This window comes from Falco rusticolus, chromosome 1 (assembly GCF_015220075.1).
Source record: "Falco rusticolus isolate bFalRus1 chromosome 1, bFalRus1.pri, whole genome shotgun sequence".
Classification (NCBI taxonomy): Eukaryota; Metazoa; Chordata; class Aves; order Falconiformes; family Falconidae; genus Falco; species Falco rusticolus.
This window is the reverse complement of record NC_051187.1, coordinates 122,575,602-122,596,401: the sequence shown is the minus strand read 5'-3', so window position 1 is coordinate 122,596,401 and position 20,800 is coordinate 122,575,602. Positions and strand designations below refer to the sequence as shown.

Below are 20,800 nucleotides of genomic sequence, written 5' to 3'. Positions count from 1 at the left end.
GCTGTCTTTCTTGCAGAGTTTTTAATCTCATTAATGGCTGGAAGAAACAGTATCTCAAACATACAGTATCTACATAGACTATACTGTGGTGTCGCTGCAACGCAGACTGTGCCAAAAGTCTAAAGAGCTTAAGTCACGGACTTAGAGCAATGACTTTATTTTTAACTGCCTTATATCAGCTTCTCATACATCCCGAATGCTATAAAAAGCAGACACATGGGCATGTTGTACAATCAAGGTTAAAGCCACAGCAAGTGAGTGCCAGATATAACAGCAGGCGTAACTTACTAGTGACCAACAGTGAGGAGACAGTAGGGACTAAAGGTGGCACTGTGCCACACTTAGCATTCCTCCTTCAGAAGGACAGCGTTTGCTTTTGCTTTCAAAGTGGCCCAAGAGAGAAGCGCCAGACTGTTTGAGAGTAACTTCCCTAATACAGTTATAGCTGGTACTATTAGCACAAAGGGAACTGAAAAAATGAAGTTGGAAATAAAAAGATCGCTTTGATTTTTATTCTGAGTAGCCAGGTAGTCTTTAAACAGTGATGAAAGCCATACCAGATTATAACCATTCATATGGAATTCAGCAATTGCAAACTTAGACTCAGAGACTTCCAAGCATACCTGTATTTTGCGGAAGATTACTTTATCCCAGAAACTGTTATTTCTAACTATACCACTTCTGAGTTCTGCTTCTTTCCTTTTGGAAGCAAAATCCAGCATCCACCTCTTTAATGAAGTATCTGCCTGTCCAAAAATCTATTAAGAAGGATAATTTGTGGTTAGAACTCTCACAGACTGCCATTCCTTTTTTCTTACAGCAGCATGCATAGAGATTTTCAACAGTGAAAAGAAAGTAAATTAAACAATCTTTATTGGTAAGCACCTGAATTCCAGTAAAAAATACTTGTGAATTTTGATTTTGGCCTCCACCTCTGTTCCAGAGATGTTCGCCAAAATTGGCGCCTCTTCTCAAGCTGCATGATGCTGTTCCAGTGCATAGTTTCTTCATCAAAATGAATGAATGAAAAATGAATGTTATACTTTTCTATTCCAGTATGATCAAAATTCAAATTGAGTATAATCCTCAGCATATTCTGAAAAGCATACCATCACAATACGTAAAGTAACACCGGGGTTTCTGAGGAGATGCAGGTCTCTTCAGAAAAGCCAAATGAAGATCTGTCTTGCAGATATAAACTTGCTTTTTGGATGACTTTCCAAAGGCTCCTGCTGGTTGTTCTCAGGAAGCCACAGTAGCAGTCTCAACAGCAGACCACAGATGAGTATACTCACTTGGAAAGAGAAAGACTCAGCAGCTCTTCATCATTGTGGCCCCCCTGCCACCCCAATTTCCCACTTCTTAACTTCACACGCTAGGTCACTGCAAGGCTGAGTGAGGTTGAAACACTGTCATAGAAGTATGAAAGCCTCAGGGTACCAGAGTTAAGAAGCAAGAGGGCATCACAATAGGAGAAGAGAGTCCCAAGCTTTGGCTCTGCTTCTCAAATTCCAGTACAGAACGAGTGAGCAGAATGAGGGGCTATGTTTTAAGCACTGGTTTTAAGCTGGTCTCAGTGTTTCCTCCCCTCCAAATGGATCCAAGTTGCACCATTTGTTCCTGGGGCCAAACAGAATCTTGTATTACTTGCCATTCCTCTAGTCTCCTGATTAGCACTGTTCTGGCTAAGACAGCCTAGGCAGCTCTGCCATTTCTTTAGCAGTTACAGGACGTCTTTGTTATATCCTTCAATTCCTCCAGCTATATACTAAGAAGAGTCAGTCATCCATATGCAAAAAGGATGATTTAAAATCTCAAGTCCAAGAAAGAGAATCTACTTCTTGAATTTCCATCTCTGATGACCCTGAGCAGGCAAGCAGTACATACAGAAGAGACTGGGGCTGCTGACACACCCTCTCCCCAGCACTCCTGACTGGCTGGTTTATAATTCTGCCTGCTAGAACATGCTGGCTGCTGTGTAGGAAACTTGTATGTGTCCACGCAAACGTAGGCCAACACCTGACCTTGGTTTGCAAATTCCACTCCATGAGTCAGACGCTAAAAGCATGGCATGCAGATGCTAAGCCTCATGTTCTCGTTGTAGACTGGACCTAAATAACTTGCTCAGAGCAGAACAGTAAGCCATTAATCAAGCTAGAGAACCAAGTCCCCCAGTCAGTCAGGCTTTTCAACACTAGTATTTGCTGCCTGAAAGTATTTTAATACAAGCAATACTATTTCCTGCACTTTCAGCTATCTTTTAGCAAGAGATACGTAAGTTTTTGCATGCCATTTTAACATCCCAGAGCACAACAGTTACTCCTAACCTGACAGCACAAACTTCACAAAGTATCTTCAAACTCTGCACAGGTCATGCCTGTAGACTTACCTTGTCAAACATTCTGTTCAACAATCTGGGTACTACAGGAAATACAGTTGGCTGCAGTGTTTTTAGGTCATCCATAAGTAGTCTGATATCCCCTTGAAAGAATCCTATCCGAGCTCCATGGCACAGAACCACACACTGTTAGGAAAAAGGTAAACACTCTGAAAACACAGGATGTATAATGTGTTCGAGCTGTGTATGTACAACAACCCTACGCAGATTAGACTGTGCAGGATCCACCTTAAATCCTCTCAAGCTTCTAGACTAGTTCTGCAGCATTCTCAGACTACAGAATGGGACTAGAAAGACCAAGTAGCAAGACATGCCTAGTGTACACAGGCCAAGGACTGTATAGCACAAAAGCCGCTATCCAAAAAGGGCAGCTGGCCAAATAAGACAATTCTCAGAGGCAGCAAAAGAGTGAAAAGCAGAACCTCTCTATTTTAAATATTTAACAAGCTTATTTAAAAATACGAGACCTTTGTTTGTTCCCTGCTGTTTACTAAGAAATTCTGCATTTAAAGTCAATACATCCTATTTACTGGTCCAACAGGGATTTCTGCCTCATGCTACTTTATTTCCATTCTCTTGCACCCTGGTTTTCCTTCCCATTTCATAGGACTGATGGGAACAGAAGATTTGTTGCTAGGTGATCAAGATGCTTTTTAGAAGACTCCAGCAGAGCCACTGCTTACTTCTGCATCACTTCAGACCTACTCCAAGGAAGGCAGACTTAATCCGGTTGTGTTCTATATTCTCTGTTAAGAGTCTAGAAGCTCCACCCACAACACCCATATACCCCCTTTTTGTTTGGGTTTCATTTATAAACACAAGCAGAGTAGAGATGTTGTTAACCTACACCTACTTATTTTTATTTCTTCTGCTTTCTCCATAATACTTTTCTGCCTTCCCTGCCATCAATTCTCATCTTTCCTGCACAAGATATTCAGAATGTCACTTCTCCTTTCCACTTGTGCTTTGCCACCATCTGCTAAAAAGCAGCAAATGCATCAATTCATATGGACTGAGCAGCAACTGCCTTTGCTAGGTGAGAACACATTTGTCCTGTCAAGTTCACTGACCCTTCTAACTTCCCAAGGAAGCCAGAAAAAAAATAATCAGCAAACATTAACTTTACAAGAGGGGTAGTACTCTAAAGACTACTTTTCACAGAGCCTGTGTTCATACCTACCTCAGACAGTAACAAATGTTTTCTCCTTTTTTACCAGAAAGTGTTCTTGCTTAATCTCCTTATGTAAACATACAAGTAATCACCTACTTTGTAAAGACCTCAAATGGCAGAGTAATACTGAGATCCAAGCACTCTCTTCTGATTTTATCCTTTAGAACATGTCCAATCCTGTTTCTACTACATGATCAAGAGCAGAGCTGTTACCTACAGAGTTTGTACCTTCCGATGCAAGACAGGCATCAATAAAACAGACACTGAAGTATAACAGATATCCAGGTCACCGGGGGGCGTGGGGGGGTGGGGAGGGGAAAAAAAAAAAAAAGTGCTGAAAGCCTAAGGGCACCTGCACACCTCAGTTACGCTACATTCCCAATCTTCCTAACATACATATATACACACACATACCCCAGTAAATTTTTGTATGTGTATATATACAGAGTTATGGTAGATAGCTCAGGATTCCTAACTGAAATCACAGGACAATTTCTGGCTCCACGTGCCTTTTCACACTTGCATGGAGGCTGTTGTTTCCCTGCACGGATTGGGACAAGACTACCTTCAACATACATATTTGCAATCTCACCTAAGGGAGAGGCATTAATTCAACTTCAAGTATGGTAATTAAATTCCTGTGCCTCTACTGTATACAAGAAGTTTGAGGAAATGGCATCTTTTCAATAATGCGTACCACCTAACTATGGGCTCAGAGGTCCTTAAGTCTTCCAGTATTAAGACAATCTGAGTCCCCTCAACCTCAAAAATTAAGCCCCAGTTTTGGTAAAACAAGTGATCCACGAGAACTTCAACATTTGTCTTTAAATGGCATTAAAAGCTATTTTCATTTTCTGGAAGAGAACTCCACTGAAACAAAAACCCTTTTTATTGAAGTTTCTTGGAAGCAACAGTAAGTTTAACTGATTTAAAATAAGTTTTGTGTAAGCAAGCAGGATGCCACATTATAAAAGAAGGCTTTAAAGTCTGCAGATTAAAGAATGGCATGGATTTTTAATAGTACACTGATTATATTAGAGGGAATTTCTAGGCAGCGTACAGGTACTAAGGGATTGTCTCATGTTCTAGCAGGTCAGTTTCTTATTAACCCTAGCTCTAAGGTTGATGTTTTTATTTCCGCATGAAAACCAGCTGTATAGTACTCACTGGATATTGTCTATGGGATATTGTTTCCCTGCACCTTACCTCAAGCTTTCATACACATGTGCAAGAGTCAAAAAAAGAATAGGACATATTCATAACCACCGGGATTCAAGAGACAGGCATTCTGTAAGACAAGCGAGCTTCTCAACAGTTCAGTACAAACAGATGCTTACCTCTACAATTCTCTCAAACATATGAGCCAAGGGCAGGAATGATATCAGAACATCATCAGAGGAAGGCATAAATGTTTTCTGAAAGTGTTGGTAAAATTTAAAGTTAATTCTCATTGATTCTCTATTTTGCCCAAGTTAAACACAACAGTGAAACCTAGCGTCTAATCTCTAAACCACAGCCCTCACTTCAGTTTTGTCAGTAATGAAGCTGCATTGTCTTTCATTCGTTAAGGAAATTACAGCACTGACAACCAGCATGAGTAACACACACTGCAGAAACAGTAATCTGTTAGATTTGACTACAGTGACCAGATTATTACACTTTATCATTCATATGATTACAAATAGAAACAAATTCTCATAGAAACCACAGAAAGTTCTATTATACACATTGGGAGGGAGGAGGAATGAAAAAGGCTAAAGCAGTACACCTCAGGGGTTTAAAAAAGAAACACACACTGTTTCTTAGATCAGAAGATTTGCTTATGCAATTTACCATGAGGTTGATATCAAAAGTAGCTTACATGATTTAGTTGTGAGACTAGTTGCTTAACTTAAAAACAATTCTATATGTAGAGTACTTGGCAAAATAAGTACAATTCTATTTTTAATTACATCTGTGTGTGTTAGAACTGTCTTCTTAGCTAACCTGCAGATGAACTTTACGGTAGTCTCAAGTAAACTAAAAGTTAACAATGTATCAAGTAAAAATGCTTAAGAGTTGTGCTGCTTGCTCATTTAAGGGCTTTAAGTATTTCGGGGGGTTAAAATACATTATAGCTTCTCCCATCCTTAGTGGAAAAGGCTAGCCTCTACACAAACCTGTTGATGCAGAACTTCCACTAATGACAAACACTGTAAGCCCACGGCAGAATGTAACGCAGATCCACATCAGGATCTTTTAACGTTTGGTTTGTGTCAGACCAATTTGTAAATCCATGACCCTGACAGAAGAAACCAGGAAACATTGATTTCTGACCTAGCATGGGCAGAGTGCTGTCAAGTTATATTTTCACTTGGATCTTACTAAAAGTTAAGACCAAAGTTAATGAGATTTCACTGTTGGTTTTACTCCTGAGATTATTTCCCTTACACAAATCCACAATGTTAACCTTTGCAGTTTACCTCTGTAGTTTTCACGAAAGCTGAAGCATTGCTGACTATGTTTTGATGAGTGATCATAGCTCCTTTAGGGTTTCCTAAGGAAGAAGCACATCAGGATGCAACAGTGAAATTTTAAGATACTTCTGATTTTACCACTGTTTGGTAACTTATCTAATAGCATTTCAGTCAATCAGTCCCTTCTTTGACATTAATATCTTTCTCGTGTATCAATTAAAGGCAGAGAACTTGCTAACACACTGGCAGGTAAAGATGCAGCTATCAAACCCAGACTTAATTTCTGATCTCACATCTGCTTTAAAAGTGTAGCTTGCCATTGTACCCTTCCCTTTTGCTCCCTGCCAGTGTTGCATATTAACTCACAAATGTAAAGTGTGACAGCTAGACAGTCTGTTTTGGTCTTACAGCAAGGTTGCTCAGGGCCAAGGAACAAATTTTGCTAATACAGTACAAAAAAAAACCACTATGGAAGAATTGAAAGTCTGAAGCCTGATGCAGAGCCTTTATTGTAATGGAGATACCGGTTCAGTACTTACTTCTAAGCCCAAAAATGTAACACTTCCACCCCCCAATGCTGCAACTCTGTATTGATCAATGGAGAAATAAATAAATAAATAAATAAACCACACAACACCAAAGGGAGCCTTACCATAAAACTTCCCCAGCTACTACTTGCCAAAAAGATGCAGCAGCCGGGGAGAGTCTTAAAAAAAAAAAAAAAAAAAAAAAAAAGTAGGAGGGCTTCTGAATTAATTTTGCACACACAGGATTATAAATTCTGCATAATGTAATGAGGTGTACCTGTCGTTCCACTGGTGAAACAGATGACTGCTAGATCTTCTGGCTTTGGAGGCTATGAGAGTTAAGAAAGTATTAGCATAAATAAGGTAACAAGGAAAAATATGTTCCTGGACAAAACACAGAAATATTAGTGTTACTTTTGAGCTATAGGAGATTTGCTAGTTTAATCTACAGAACGCTATCCAGCTTCAGATTGCCACTTGAACTAACTTCATACTTACCATAGGTTTCTGCCTGTGTGTTCTTCCCAGCTCCTACGGAAAGGAGAGAAAGGGGAGAGAAACAGTACAGACATGAGCATGTAACTTCTTTGCTTTAAATTTATCAGACCAACATTACCAAACACCATAATATTCCGTTATTTAGACTGCCTGTAAAGGCATTTTAGCTTATAAAAAGAGTAACAAAGGCTTTAAAGGACATTTTAAAGTTATTCTGTAACCACCATGTTTTACAAATACAGAAGTAGTACAACTCAGATTTTTTGTTTCCAGCTAGTAAAGCAGAAGTCACTCACTAGATACGCTCAAGGTTAAGCAGTGTCACAGCAAGCCACAGCAGGCAATCAAGTCCATACATCATGTAGAAGACATATGCCACTAACAACCATTGAACAGATTGAGCAAGACTCATCTCAGTAAGCACCCCACACTAACATCACTGCTTGTGAGAAGGAAGACAAGTTTCTCTGTGAAGGGTCATTGATGATTTGTACTCCTCTCATACTGAAGAGTGGAGACAGAGCGCAGGACTCTCTCCTCTAGAACCTCTTCTTCCCTCTCCCTCCTTACGATTATTCAGGCCTGACCATTATGATATTCTTTAGGCAGGAGGGAGTGGATATCAAAAGGATCCTTTTATCATCAAGGGCATAAAGATTAAGATGAAAGACTTGAAAGCTGATGTCCAATATCTGTGAGCTTTAAAGTTTCAAATCAAGGTTTATTACTGTCATGCCCATTTAAGACTAGAAACAATACCAGCCTAAGAGCTTGTAGAATAGGATCAGAGAGCCATTTAGGTTGGAAAAGATCACCAAGTCCAACTTGTAACCCTAATGAAAATGGACCTTTTCTAAAGTATAGCTTTGGAATCACCCTTTGAGAGCAGACACATCAACCTCACCATTGCCTTCACATTCCAAGTACACAACAATGGCACTATGCATTTCTTTACTAGCCCTAGACTTCCTTTAGCATGATGATGTACCTCTTTAGCTTACCCAAAGAGGTTTAACAAAAAACAAGGAGTGTCCAGAACACAGGTAACATTCCCATCCTTGTAAGTTTACCCTTTTGAAACAGGACCATTATGCAAAAATTTGCCACTAAGACAATGCAGCTGCCTGCTCAAAACTGTCTGCATTTCATACCAGAAGGTAAATACTTCGCTACAGCCTGTTTTGAGTAAGATCTGGTACTTGCTGAACATACAGCTAAGATCTCCACACGCTTCTTTTGATCTCCTAGAACAGAACTCCAACATCTCTTCCTATTGAAAAGCCGTTTATTCACAGCTCCACAGCTCTAAGTAACCACAGCATAACATACAGATATTGGCCACCAGAAATCAAGCTTATGGCACCTGGGAGGTACACAAAGGAATGGGTCACACAACCTATAAACCACAGCTGAGAAATAAGATCAAGCCAGAAATCCAGAAAACAAGTGTTGAAAGCTACAAATAGTCACTCTATTCTAATCTAAGCTCCTAAAGAGTTCATAGTTGCCCTTTGTGTGTCGCTAAAAGCCTCTATCCCTTAAAAAAAGAAAGGGAAAACTCATTACGGCTCACTGAAACACTATGAAAAATATTTCAGTTTGCCCAAGTCCTGAGATTTCGACAAGAGTGTCTGGGAGCACCTATTACTACATTAATCCAAAAATCAAGTGTTGTTAAGAGCTACAAAGTACTACTGGAAGTCACTGAAGTATCTAAACTTCTAACTTAAAGATAACATTCACCCCCTGGTTTTGTTTTTCTGCAGCCAGAAGATGCAGTGGAAAGCATCTTCCTCTGCCAAAAACTGGAGTTCAACTCAAGGAAAGAAACTGATTTTAGTGTACCAGCTTGCAGCTGGACATACCTTTTTCCAAGTTTAACTCAACCCTTTCCCAGTGCGCTGTAAGTCACTTACTCTGCATAATGTTTTCAGCCCCATGCCAACCTGGCAGCCTTGCTGAGGCTAGTTAGCTACCATACAGTTAATCAGCTTTTAAAAGACATGCTGGCATTTTTGTGTCTTTACCAGGAGATGGCCCTGTTAACATAGCAGTTAAGACTGCTGTGAAAACAGGTTCAGTGAAACAAAGCATTTCACACCAGTTACTGCCACCTGCACAAGACACACACTCTTACTTGGAGACACCCAAGTCTTAGTGAGCCAAGTCTTCACTAGAACAGCTGGAACCAGGCTAAACCAAATTTCATAACCTCACAGTAAAGATGTACTTTATGCAATTTGATCCGGGAACAGAGTTCTCTAAATCATGAGTGAAGTTATGAAATAAACTTGCATAAGAGACCTATGCACACAAAGTATCTACAAGCAAAACCAAGACTCGAACATTATGAGGTGGCTAAGCAAAATGGTTTCTACTTCCAAAGCCGGGAAGTCTCACTGCCCTACATTACTATAAGCTTACGCTGGAACAGTTTAGTGCCATTTTCCTCCTCCCCCATAAAACCTTTTGTAGATTCACTGGACAGGGGAAAATGCCTTTTTTTGCAAGACCAAAACCTACACAGGCTCTTTTTGAAATAAGTATTTCTGAAGTATTAGTCACAGTATATAATTATCATGCTATTGCTTTGCACGGGCAAGCCTTAACACTCCGATCTGGTGTTTAGTCTGGACGATGTTAACAAGCTTTTGTTCTGCCATCTCGGCATATACACTTTTACATTTTGAGCATTGCAAAATACTATTAGCAAGTTGTTTTTCTTTTTTTAATTCTTTTTTGAGTAAACTTCAACCCATGAGATAGCTAAGTATTTTGCAACTAATCCACCACATTTTGTTCCCAGTCCTAAAATCCGTCTAACAGACACAGTCTTCTTCCTCCACAAGTAAATGGGACGAAAGCAGTGAAGTGGGTTAAGTGTGCTTACCTCTATTTCTCTCATGCTGAAGATTTCCACCCCACACTTTTTGCCACGCTGCACAAGATCCGTGCCAAAAGACTCCATGATAACAATGGTGTTGAGTATTGGAGTTTCCCCTTTTTCCACGCTGGTTAGCAGAAGTTTGGCCTTGTCAGGTTTGTCACAGAAAACCAATGACAAGTCAGCTGGTGAAAGAGAAACACAGTATAAATATGACAAGTTATGTTTAGACTAGATCCATACATATTTCAGGAGATGGTAATGGAAGACTTCTGAAGAAGGCTACAGTTCCGCCCTCAGTCAGCTCTGCCATCACACGTGCAGCTGCTGAAACTGGCCTACCTTTGTTCACAATATATGTAATTGCTTCCGTTCCCAGTGTATCATAGAGTGGCACCACCACCATGGAGAATGCATAGCATCCCTGTTCAATGATAACCCACTGCACAAAACAGAAAATATGCAAGTCACTATGTGTTTGCTTACCATAACAGACCCAAGACAGACTCATATTTGGATTTTAACAAGGAAGCTAACAGGACAGAGCTCATTTGAGCAAGTCTTTCTAAAAAAAAAAAAAAAAAAATAGTGGCAGTTTATATAATTTGTTTACTTAGAAGACCTACTGAATTTTTATCGGTGGAAGGAAGAAAGGAAAAAAAAATAAGAAATAAGGAGCTATGGGAAAGAATCCAATCCAATAAAATTCAGCCCTGCCCCTAGGAGTAATTTTAAGCACTTCTGAAAAAACAGTTAACATTAACTGTCTCCTTAGTTTACCTATTAACAGAAAGACTTTGAGTAAGGGTACAGTATTTTTTCCTTGGTTTTAGGTTAGAGGTAGCCAAAGCCTTCAATATTCTGTATTACTATGGTATATGAATCAGTGAAGGGCTTGCTCATGTCTTGCCACGCATTAAATTTATATACACAGAGTATTCTTAACCCTACATTACCTGCATCTCATTTGATGGCCAGACATGCAACACAGGCAGTTAAACTGAAGTCTTTTAGAAAGCCAGCCCCAGAAAGTTCCTCAGCATTTCTCAAGACTAACCATTCTTCTTTAAAGGAATTTAATCTGAAGACTTCTATAAAAAAACCAATTATATCCCTGCAAACTGCTATAAGTAGGATTTGCCTGCTAATGAGTGCAGTACTCAAACAGAATAGATATTGCAGCCTTATTTTGTGTGATGCAAGCTGGCAATGCTTTATAGAAAGCCTGATTTCATTCAAAGTACCATTAAGATAAGATAGTCATGCAATTCTTTTTCTGGATAGTATTTGTTTGGTATAGTTTGTAAACAACTAGCTACACCAAAATACAGAGTAGTATGCGACTCCTGAAAGGGGAGCCTCTGGACACACAAAGAGGCCAGTATAACTGGAACATTTCAGTTTTTCCCCATCAAAAAGTGACAAAAATTCTCAGACACAGTACATTTAGTCAGTTCCAGTGACACGAACAAAACAACGTGAGTCTTTAAAAATTATCAGAACTTACAATTCAACAAGCACTGCATTAACAAGAGTGCCTGTTTCTCTTCCCCACCCCTAGACTTTGTCACACTTTCCAGTATTTTTGTAGGACGCTAGCCAGTTTCCTCACCCTCGTATGATGACAAACTTAAATATCATTCAGCTGGTTATTCCATATAGTATCTAATACAGAGGCTATGTTAAAGTTGCTAAACCTCAGTTTTACAAAGGGCCAAGTTTCCTAAAGTTCTCTACTGACTGAGACAGCCTTAAATGCAGGGAATTTTTCTGAAAGTATTTAAGCAATAGGCAAGTTGTACACCTCTTATCCAAAAAGACTTCTTATAAAGCTAGTACAAGGCCAGATAACAGGTAACTAGACTTTCATGCAGATGTTAGACATACTGGTAAGTCTAAGCAGGCACACCTATACCAGCCATGAAAGGATCCACTGAGTATTTCTTCCTATATAGCATCCCCCTCTAAGTGTAAGAAGGGGGCACCTGTATTGCCCTTCAGCAGCCTGAAGTTTAGTAGTTACTTTAATAGAGTGGGGGTCTACTACAGTGGACTTCAAAAGCTGCATACAGCGATAAAAGCTTCTGTTGCAGCCTCCATTCTCAATACAACTTTATTTTCTGGACTACAAAGACATTTTACTTCCATTTTTGCTCCTAAAGTTAAGAGTATTTAAATACCAATATCAAACCTTGACACTCGAGATCTCTCTCAAAGCCCAAGCCAGCAACTAGTACTGAATACAGACAACAGTCTGAAAGCTTCAGTTTGCTTTTTCTGATGTGGCTCTGATCTTGAATTAAGGGACACTATCTCAGTGTCCTGTTTTCTCAATCCAGAACAACTTCCTTGCTTGTGGAAGAGATGATCTGTTTTCAAGTTACAAAAACAGAAAGTAGTATTTTTATTTCTAAATCCAAGTTTGGTTTTCAGTGACTATTTAAGCACGTAACATGCTAGGATTTTCCCCATTAGGGGATTTTCCCAGTTTTTCCCTGAACTGACAAATGTGAATCATTTCACACCCAAAAAAACCAACTTCACATAATCTCCTGTCTGGATTAGCGATTATGTTGGAGATGTCACAACACCCATCCAGTACTTTTCAGCAGGGAAAATCCCAGATTTATAATTGCTGGTTTAAACAAGTCTTTCCAGCTCATTCCAGACCCAACTCAAAGCCTGCTGGAGCAATGCAACTCAAGCACATTTTGTCTCTGTGATCCAAATGCAGACCACGTTACCGTGCTCTCCTTCAGAAAACGCACTGACCCAGCAGTTGAGGACTATAGGTCTATAGAGAAACAGTTCAAACTGGCACAACACTAACACCTGGCTCCCTTTTTTACTTCCAGTTCCTAATGTTACAAGCACAGGAGACTGAACTGCAGAGTCTGTAATATCAGGTCATTTAACAACCTCCTAGTTGGAGATATCCCAGCCTTTTTAATTACAGAAAAAAAACTGTAGCTGTTAGAACTGGAATTCCAGCAGGAAAATCCCAGCAGCAAACTACTACAGATTGAAGAGTCTGGAAAAAAATATTTTTCTTCATCTGTACAAGGCTAGAGTTAGGGGTTTTTTTGTGGTGTAGGTTGGGAGAGGAGGAATGGGGTGAAGGTCACTCGTCACACAGCTTGCATTTTAATGACAGCAGAGAAGGCTCAGTGACAAACTGAAATCAGAAGGAATCCAACAGCAAGCTGTTGTCCAGCATGACCGAGACACTGATACAACTTATAACCCTGTCAACACTGTAGATGGCTCCAGATAATGGCATCCAGCTGGGAAATTTATCAAGAGGGACAGCATATTTTTGACAAAATTTAAGAACTAGTCTCCTGTGTTAATACAGATTTGGATTGAACTAGCTTAGCGCAGCAAGTACTAGCTTCAGCTACTAAGCACATAAACATAGGTTAGAAAAATTCAGTCCTATAATATAGATTTAATAAACAAGTCTAGAGAAGAAATCTTTCCTATTTCATAACATTTTTAGAAACAGCAATTTGGAACGACTTCTGAGTTAAAATGGACACACTAGCTAATCAATCTAAATCTCCCCACAGTTCTCAGGTTCATAACATCATTTTGCTTTGTCAGGTGATCATCTTTATGTCACTTTCTTTAGTCTTTCTGTCCCTTTATTAAACTACAATTAATTTTCGATTTTTGCCTTCATCAGCAGTTCTCCTTCCCAGAATCTTTGTGCCCAGGGCTTCTGGCAGAGATAGAACTATCACCTTTAGCCATCTTCTATTTGTCCAAGTATTTAATAGTTACGTGTTTCTTTGTGTTTTGAAGGGTTTAAACACCTCCTTGTGATTTCCAACCACTTTAAATTACCTTGTACTCTAACATCACTTTTTATGTTAAAGCAAGTGATGATTACATTCACCAAGTACCACACTAGCTTCCCATTAAACAGGCATCCTCTATAAACTGGAAAGGAAAGAGAATTAGTTAAGTTCTTCTGGATTCCCCGATTCTCTTCTTGCTCTCCAGCCTTCTGCATTCAGCTCTGGGAGCAAAAAAACAATATAAGACACCAACACTTGTGTCAATCATCAGTTTTGGTTCTTAGCTGAAGATGCCATGTCTATGGTTTGTGAGTCTACAATACCAGCCTGTAACCTTTTCCCAACACCAAATGCACTCGTAGTAGTGAAGATCAGTACACTGCCAAAAAGCAACAGATATAGGAGTGGCCACTTCTACAGCAGCTAGGCCACCAAGATACACACTGTCAATTAAGTTACCTCAGGTCTGTTTTGTGAGAAGATTCCTACATATTGAACTTGAGATGGTTTGAAGCCTCGATGGAGCAATGCAGAGCCCACACACTCAGCTCTGTCTAAAACCTAGAGAGGCAAATAAAGACAGAAGACAAAAACCAAAAAGAGAGCAAGCTCATCAGTATATAACCTTCAACATTATTTTACTTTAAGTCTTACAAAAAACCCCAAACCAATAACTAGTATGAAGTAAAACTATTTTGGATGCCCTCTGTGACTTTGATAACCTGAATACTGCAGTGCAATTACACCACGTGGATTGTAGATACTATACTTACACTTAATACGCAGCAGAAGAGACAATCCAGCTTGACTTGAAAGTGTTAAGTGTAAGCTTAAGTCTTAAGCCCACATACACAGAAAAGGCTGTTTTATCTGTATTAAACCCTAGAAGTGACCCTAGAATGATTCGTCATTATATTTCTGCTCGGTCACAAGTACTACATATGCCATCCTTCTGCTTCATTCAGTGCCTATGGGAATAGCATTTTTCCCTTCAAAAAGTGTAAGAATAATAAGGCAAAACCCAGCTAGTTCTACAAACACAGCTTGGGAAGGCAATTTCCTAAATTCTTTCCATACAGCACATGACCTGAATCCATGTTAGTCACATGACTCAAACTGCAAAGCTTTATTAAAGAGAGGTTGCACTTTACATGTGCCCAGCAAAATCACCTTGAAAAAAGTGAGGTCTGATACACGCAAAAGGCGTTTAATGACCTTAACAGTATGCAGCAGCAGGAGAGGTTTATGCAAATTTGGAGACAATAACTGCTTAAATCAGGAACAACCTGAAAGTGCACAGCTGTTAAAGCATTTGCATAAAGTATTTTTAGCAATCACGAAGGAGCATGCTGCTAGTTAGAAGCCTAACGCCCTCTCCAGCCATCATTCAGCACTGTGGAGGACACATTGTCAAGAAGCACAAGCAACATCTGTAGACAGAACTTTGCCCGGTGTAAAATGACACTTTCAGAAGCAAACATCTGAAGTAGCAGCAGTCAGAGTCCCTGAATACTACTTCAAAGCTGCAGCCACAGTGTCCAAGCTCTAAACATCAGCAATGAGGTGTTGAAAGCTGCCAAGGTAACTCAAAAAATTCTGTAATAAAACTGTTAATAAACAAAGTAAGCGAAGGAGATACTCTTCTCCACCTTGCACATATTTGAGGCTGTTCCTTTAAGATACTGTAATAGGAACTAGAACCTTTCTGCAATATTCTTCTACTATTTTAAGACATCTACAAATGATTAAGATTTGTTATACTGCATTACTGGATGTTGTAACAATGGTCTCAGCAAGCAAAAGCATTAAGTTAGACAGACTACTTACTTCTTTATAGGAGATCCACTCATACGGCTGGTTTGGTTTTCTAACACCTAGACATGGACCATTATCTAAAAAAGATAACCAAAAGTTAATCAAAGTTCAACCCCTGACTCCTCTGTCCTGACACCACACTAACCACACTCTCAGTGTTAAGCATCTAGATTTTTTGCAGACAGCTTCAGAAGGCAAACTTTTTGTTTTTATTTTTTAGAGGGGAGACAGGGAGGGAAGCTGGGGAAGGACAGAGGCAACAAGGTTAGCTTAGGCTAAGGAGCACAGCACTGACTTCATTCACACAACTCTGCTTCACAGGAGATCACAGTTAAATCTGCCTTCAAGAATGCTCACTTAATACATTTTTATTGTTAGGTAGATATCCCCTATCCCCAACTCCACTTCAAGAGAGCCCAGACCTTTAGTTCTATACATTATTTTTGAAAATATTGATTTTAATTTTAGACTTACTTGATACTTGCACACCCCTTTGGAAGATATCATAAGCTGTCCTCACATCATCGTAGTAGCAAACCAACAGTTCATCACTGTTAAGAAGAGATGACCTTCGAGCATGCTCACCACCCTAAGAAAACCAATTAGGAAGGTTAGACACATTTGGTTATAAATTAATTTCCTGAAGGAATAAAATCACCTTATCCGTTAAGTTTAGTTATGAGCCTTGGCAAATTCTGCTTGAGACAACTGTTCCTTTTCACCACCAGAGGAGAGATCTCTGCAAGGTTTCCTAGGACATCATTGAAAGAATCAGACTGCTCCCTGCATTACTAAAAACGTGTCAGGCAAAGTCTCATTCCTCAGCTACCTACAATACGCAGAACCAATGAGAACAACAGAACACCCTTAGACAGTCCTTACTAGACACACAGGTTTTCTTAAGAAAAGTTTTACTCTATTATTGCAGGATATAGCATAATTAATTCCATCAAGCTTTCTAAATCACTCCAGCCTCAGAGCTCTCTAGATACAATATTAATGCTGAGATCCTAATCTCCTTTTCCAATTAAGATTACAAAACATAATCACGCTTCAAACTATGGTTTCAAAGTCTAAAGGATTTTAAGGGTGGCCAACAACACCCTAAACAAGTGTTTTCATAAGTAAAATACTCCATGGCAGATTCAATTGGATTAAAGGACTCAATTTTTTAATTCCAGCTTGCAAAAAAAGGTTTCCCCCTGATCTCTAGTTAGAGGCAGTCAAGACAGTACTACCTTGAAGATTAAAATCACCATTTTTCAGCAGGTAAGCATTTATATAGGCTACAATTGGAAGTCGATACAAGAATTTAGTAGTTCATAGTTTTAACATCACCTTTTTTAGATTAACTGATGAAATAATCTCATTTTCTATCAATCAGGTTTCACAAATTGCAGTTACGCAAGTACTATTGGACCACAGTTATTGGGTCCTACAAGCAAGTTCTTCGCAGGGAGAGCCTAGTGGTTAAACAAAGGGTCTTGGGTAAACTTTGCGTAAGATTCCCTCTCTTATCAGTGGTTGTAGTCAACACCCGGCTCTTTCACAAGTCAAATCCTGGACTAACTAAATCTGTGCCTGAATTGTCCATCATCCACAATGTCAAAAACCTATTCATATGCAATCATAGGCCCTCCCCAGCCATTGGCTTATTTTCCTGTTTTCAAACTATTCTGGAAGACCAGAAAACATCTGTTCCACGCAGAAGCTAGATAACCTCCGGTTTATCTGCAGAAGATGTCATATTGCCCACGTCCACAGAAAGGAGGTAGCACATTATAAAAGGCACAGAGAGAAAAGAAATATTTCAACACTGAAACAAGTCTAACTTGTTTTAGCAAAACACCAAGCCTAATGCAGTGCTTGCCACTCCTTTGACAGTAAGCAGAAACTTACATTGTGAACGTGACCCAGAACAAGTTAATGACTGGCTTACCTCTGAAAGTTTGTAACATTAGAAACTCAAGAGCGTACTTGCACTCAGACCAACATCTACCCTATACGAAATTAACAGATCACTAGCACATGCCTCCACCTGGAAATAAAAACAAGACTGCTTGCTTTATTGGACTGGTTTCACAGATCTTTGATAACCAAGGTCAGCCTCTAGATTTTCCCAGTTTTACCACCTCCTCAGCTAACCTGAGGAAGATCACAGAACCTGGTTTGTAACCACAGTTGTAGGTCAAGTCAACAAGTACAATGTATCACATGCACCATGTTTGATGTGCTACAATTCCCGTTTCAAGTGACATATAATATTCTAAGCCATTCCTTGGTAACAGTCAAGAAATACTTGTTTTCAACTCATCTGAGCTACTGCTGTTTTGCTTACATGCCGTATTACACAGCACCACAAAAGCAGTTTTTGCAGAGCCTAAGGCACTAACCAAATTTGAGGATGAGGATTATCAGACAGACGGCATACTGCTTCGATACAACACTGACTGAACTGTCCTTCTGAAAAAAAACAACCACCAACCACAAAACTCTGTAATAGGCTACTACTGAAAAGACCCCATCAGTTCTCATGATTTTTAGTAAAGGAAAACACAACTAATGTGGGGGTTTGCTTACCCAATTCTTTTTTTCCCCACGGTAGAATTAAGTGAACTTCTAACAGCCCTAGAGTAAGAGTTTTTTCTGGAAAACACCCAGCTCCCTGGGCTAAGACCATCATGAGCTCAATGTTATTCTTCAGAGATGCAGTGAATATGCTGAAGGTCATTTAGATGCCGCCTTATGCTCTCAGTTTGAACTCATCTACTAGACAATACTATAGTATCGGTCCACATTTTGCTTGAGAGTAGCAAGAATGGCTGTTTTAAGAACCTGTCCAAAGGGTCCTTATCCAGAATATTGGTCAATATCAGGGAAAGGTCTCTTTGCTGCAAACTTTTCTAAAAATCACTGGTCATTACAACCACCAAACATCTGAATCTCAGGACTGGAATGTTTCACTGATTTCACAAAAGTTATTTTAATGGGATCTAACAGATCTGTCCAGTACAAAAGTAAGCACTCAAAAGGGTTGCCAGTTTTACCAAAGTGTTCTTAAAGGAGCCAGGAAATAAAATCTGATTAACACAACAGCCTCTCGTTACACATGGAAGGCATCCCTTGCAGCAGCTCAGTGAGTTGCAGGAAACTGACCCACTACATAACAAATGCTGGACACTAAGTAAAAACTTGGCATTGGTTCAGAATAGCAGCAGCTGAAGGAAACAGATTTATTCTACAGAGGCTTATATTACTCTGTCAGTGCCTGTTTGGGTCGCATAACAGGATAGTTGCTTTTGTTCAAGCCTTGGGTTTGCTTCTTGCTGACACAGGCTGCTCAGGATTAGCAGTAAGGTCAAGACACACTATTGGTTCCACCACACCTCCGAGGCAAGAGACCCAATTTCTATTTTCCCCAAGATGGAAAGTATACTATAAGTGGTGCTTAGGTCACCAACATGTATATTCTGAGGAGCAAGAAATACAAACTAGTCTTCAAACCAGCCATATAATTTAATAATTTTAAGCATGCTGATCCCTAGGTAAGCACACAACAGCTAAAATTCGTAACTTAATGGGGGGTGTGTGTGTGTGTGTGAAGTCAGCGTCACAAATCCAAACTCTTACTACTAGAAAATGCTGACATCCTAGTGTTTATTTATATCCTATCCTTCTACATGCTTTAGCAGAACTGGAGCCAAACAGAAGTATTTGGGTTTTTAAAGCAAGATTTAATATATCTGACAGGCATACACTTGCATTCAAATCAATAGCCAAAGCTGTTCAGCTATTGCATGACTGGAATGCTGTCATGGACGACTATGTACTTTTTAGGAAAGACAGGCCAGCAAGCCGAGGTGGTAGAGTCGCTCTTTATGTGAGGAAGCAACTAGAATGCATCCAGCTCACCCTAGGGGGTGGATGCAGAACAGGTTGAAAGCTTATGGGTAATGATTAAGGGGCAGGCCAACATGTGGGACACTGTTGTGGGACTTTATGACAGGCCACCTGATAAGGAAGTCAACGAGGCCTTCTACAGACAATTGGAGGTAGCTTCATGATCACAGGCTCTGGTTCCCAAGGAAGACTGATATCTGCTGGAAAGACAACACAGTTAGGCACATGCAGTCCAGGAGGCTCCTGCAGAGCACTGACAGTAACTTTGACACAGGTGGTAGAAGCACCAACAAGGCAATGTGTGTTCCTGGACACTGTAGTCACAAACATAGGACTGGTTGAGGATGGGAGGGCTGGGGGCAGCCTTGGCTGCAGTGACCGTGACATGGTGGAGCTCAGGATCCTGCATGAGGGAAGCAGGGTAGTAAGTAGAACTGCAACCCTGACTTCAGAAGAGCTAATTTCGGCCACTTCCACAGGATTCCTCCAGGAAGGTCCTTGGTTAGGGCTTTAGAAAGTAGGCGAGTTCAAGACAGCTGGCTAATATTCAAGCATCACCTCCTACAAGCTCAAGATAGGTGCATTCCTATGACTAAGATCAAGCAAAAGGGGCAGGAGGCCTGCATGGATGAGCAAACACCTTCTGGCAAACCTCAGAAGGAAGCTTACAGGATGTAGAAAAGGGACAAGCCACTTGGGAGGAATACAGGCATGGTATCAGAACATGCAGTGAAGCAATGAGAAAGGCTAAGATCCATTTGGAATTAAATCTGGCAAGGGATATCAAGGACTACAGTACATGAATAGCAAAAGGATGACTAGGGAAAATGTGGGCCCACTGCTGAATGAGGTGGGTGCCCTGGTGACAAAAGGACCCAGAGAAGGTGGGGTTCCTGAACGCTGCCTTTGCTCCAGTCTTTACTGCCCAGGCCGGCCTTCAGGTTTCCCAGACCCTGGGGGCAAGAGAGAAAGTCCAGAGAAAGGAAGACTTTCCCTTGGTTGAGGAGGATCACACGACAGATCACTTGAGCAAAACCAACACCCACAAATCCATGGGCCCCAATGGGGTGCACCCCTGAATGCTGAGGGAGCTGGCAACTGTTATTGCCCAGCCACTCTCCATCATCTCTGAAAGGTCATGGAGGACAGGAGGGGTGCCTGAGGACTGGAGGAAAGCCAGTGTCACTCCAGTCTTCAAAAAGTTCAAGGACAACACAGGAAACTACAGGCCCGTCAGCCTCACCTCCATCCCTGGAAAGGTGATAGAACAGGTCATCCTGGAGGTCATCTCCAAGCATGTGGAGAAAAAGAAGGTCATCAGGGACAGACAAAGTGGATTCACCGAGGGTAG

The 20,800-nt window shown here is 40.3% G+C and overlaps 1 protein-coding gene across 2 annotated transcripts in view; it reads right to left on the bottom strand.

Annotated features, from left to right (window-relative positions):
- ACSL1 (acyl-CoA synthetase long chain family member 1) overlaps positions 1 to 20,800 on the bottom strand; it is a 42,685-nt gene that overhangs the window by 8,556 nt on the left and 13,329 nt on the right. For both annotated transcript variants that reach the window (XM_037398773.1, XM_037398784.1), the window contains exons 3-13: positions 16,024 to 16,138; positions 15,562 to 15,626; positions 14,194 to 14,295; positions 10,277 to 10,376; positions 9,941 to 10,119; positions 7,051 to 7,083; positions 6,830 to 6,881; positions 6,032 to 6,105; positions 4,907 to 4,984; positions 2,390 to 2,524; positions 624 to 758 (exon numbers count right to left, since the gene is read on the bottom strand). In XM_037398773.1, the coding sequence (XP_037254670.1) occupies positions 624 to 758; positions 2,390 to 2,524; positions 4,907 to 4,984; positions 6,032 to 6,105; positions 6,830 to 6,881; positions 7,051 to 7,083; positions 9,941 to 10,119; positions 10,277 to 10,376; positions 14,194 to 14,295; positions 15,562 to 15,626; positions 16,024 to 16,138 (1,068 nt within the window). The remainder of the gene's footprint in view (positions 1 to 623; positions 759 to 2,389; positions 2,525 to 4,906; positions 4,985 to 6,031; positions 6,106 to 6,829; positions 6,882 to 7,050; positions 7,084 to 9,940; positions 10,120 to 10,276; positions 10,377 to 14,193; positions 14,296 to 15,561; positions 15,627 to 16,023; positions 16,139 to 20,800) is intronic.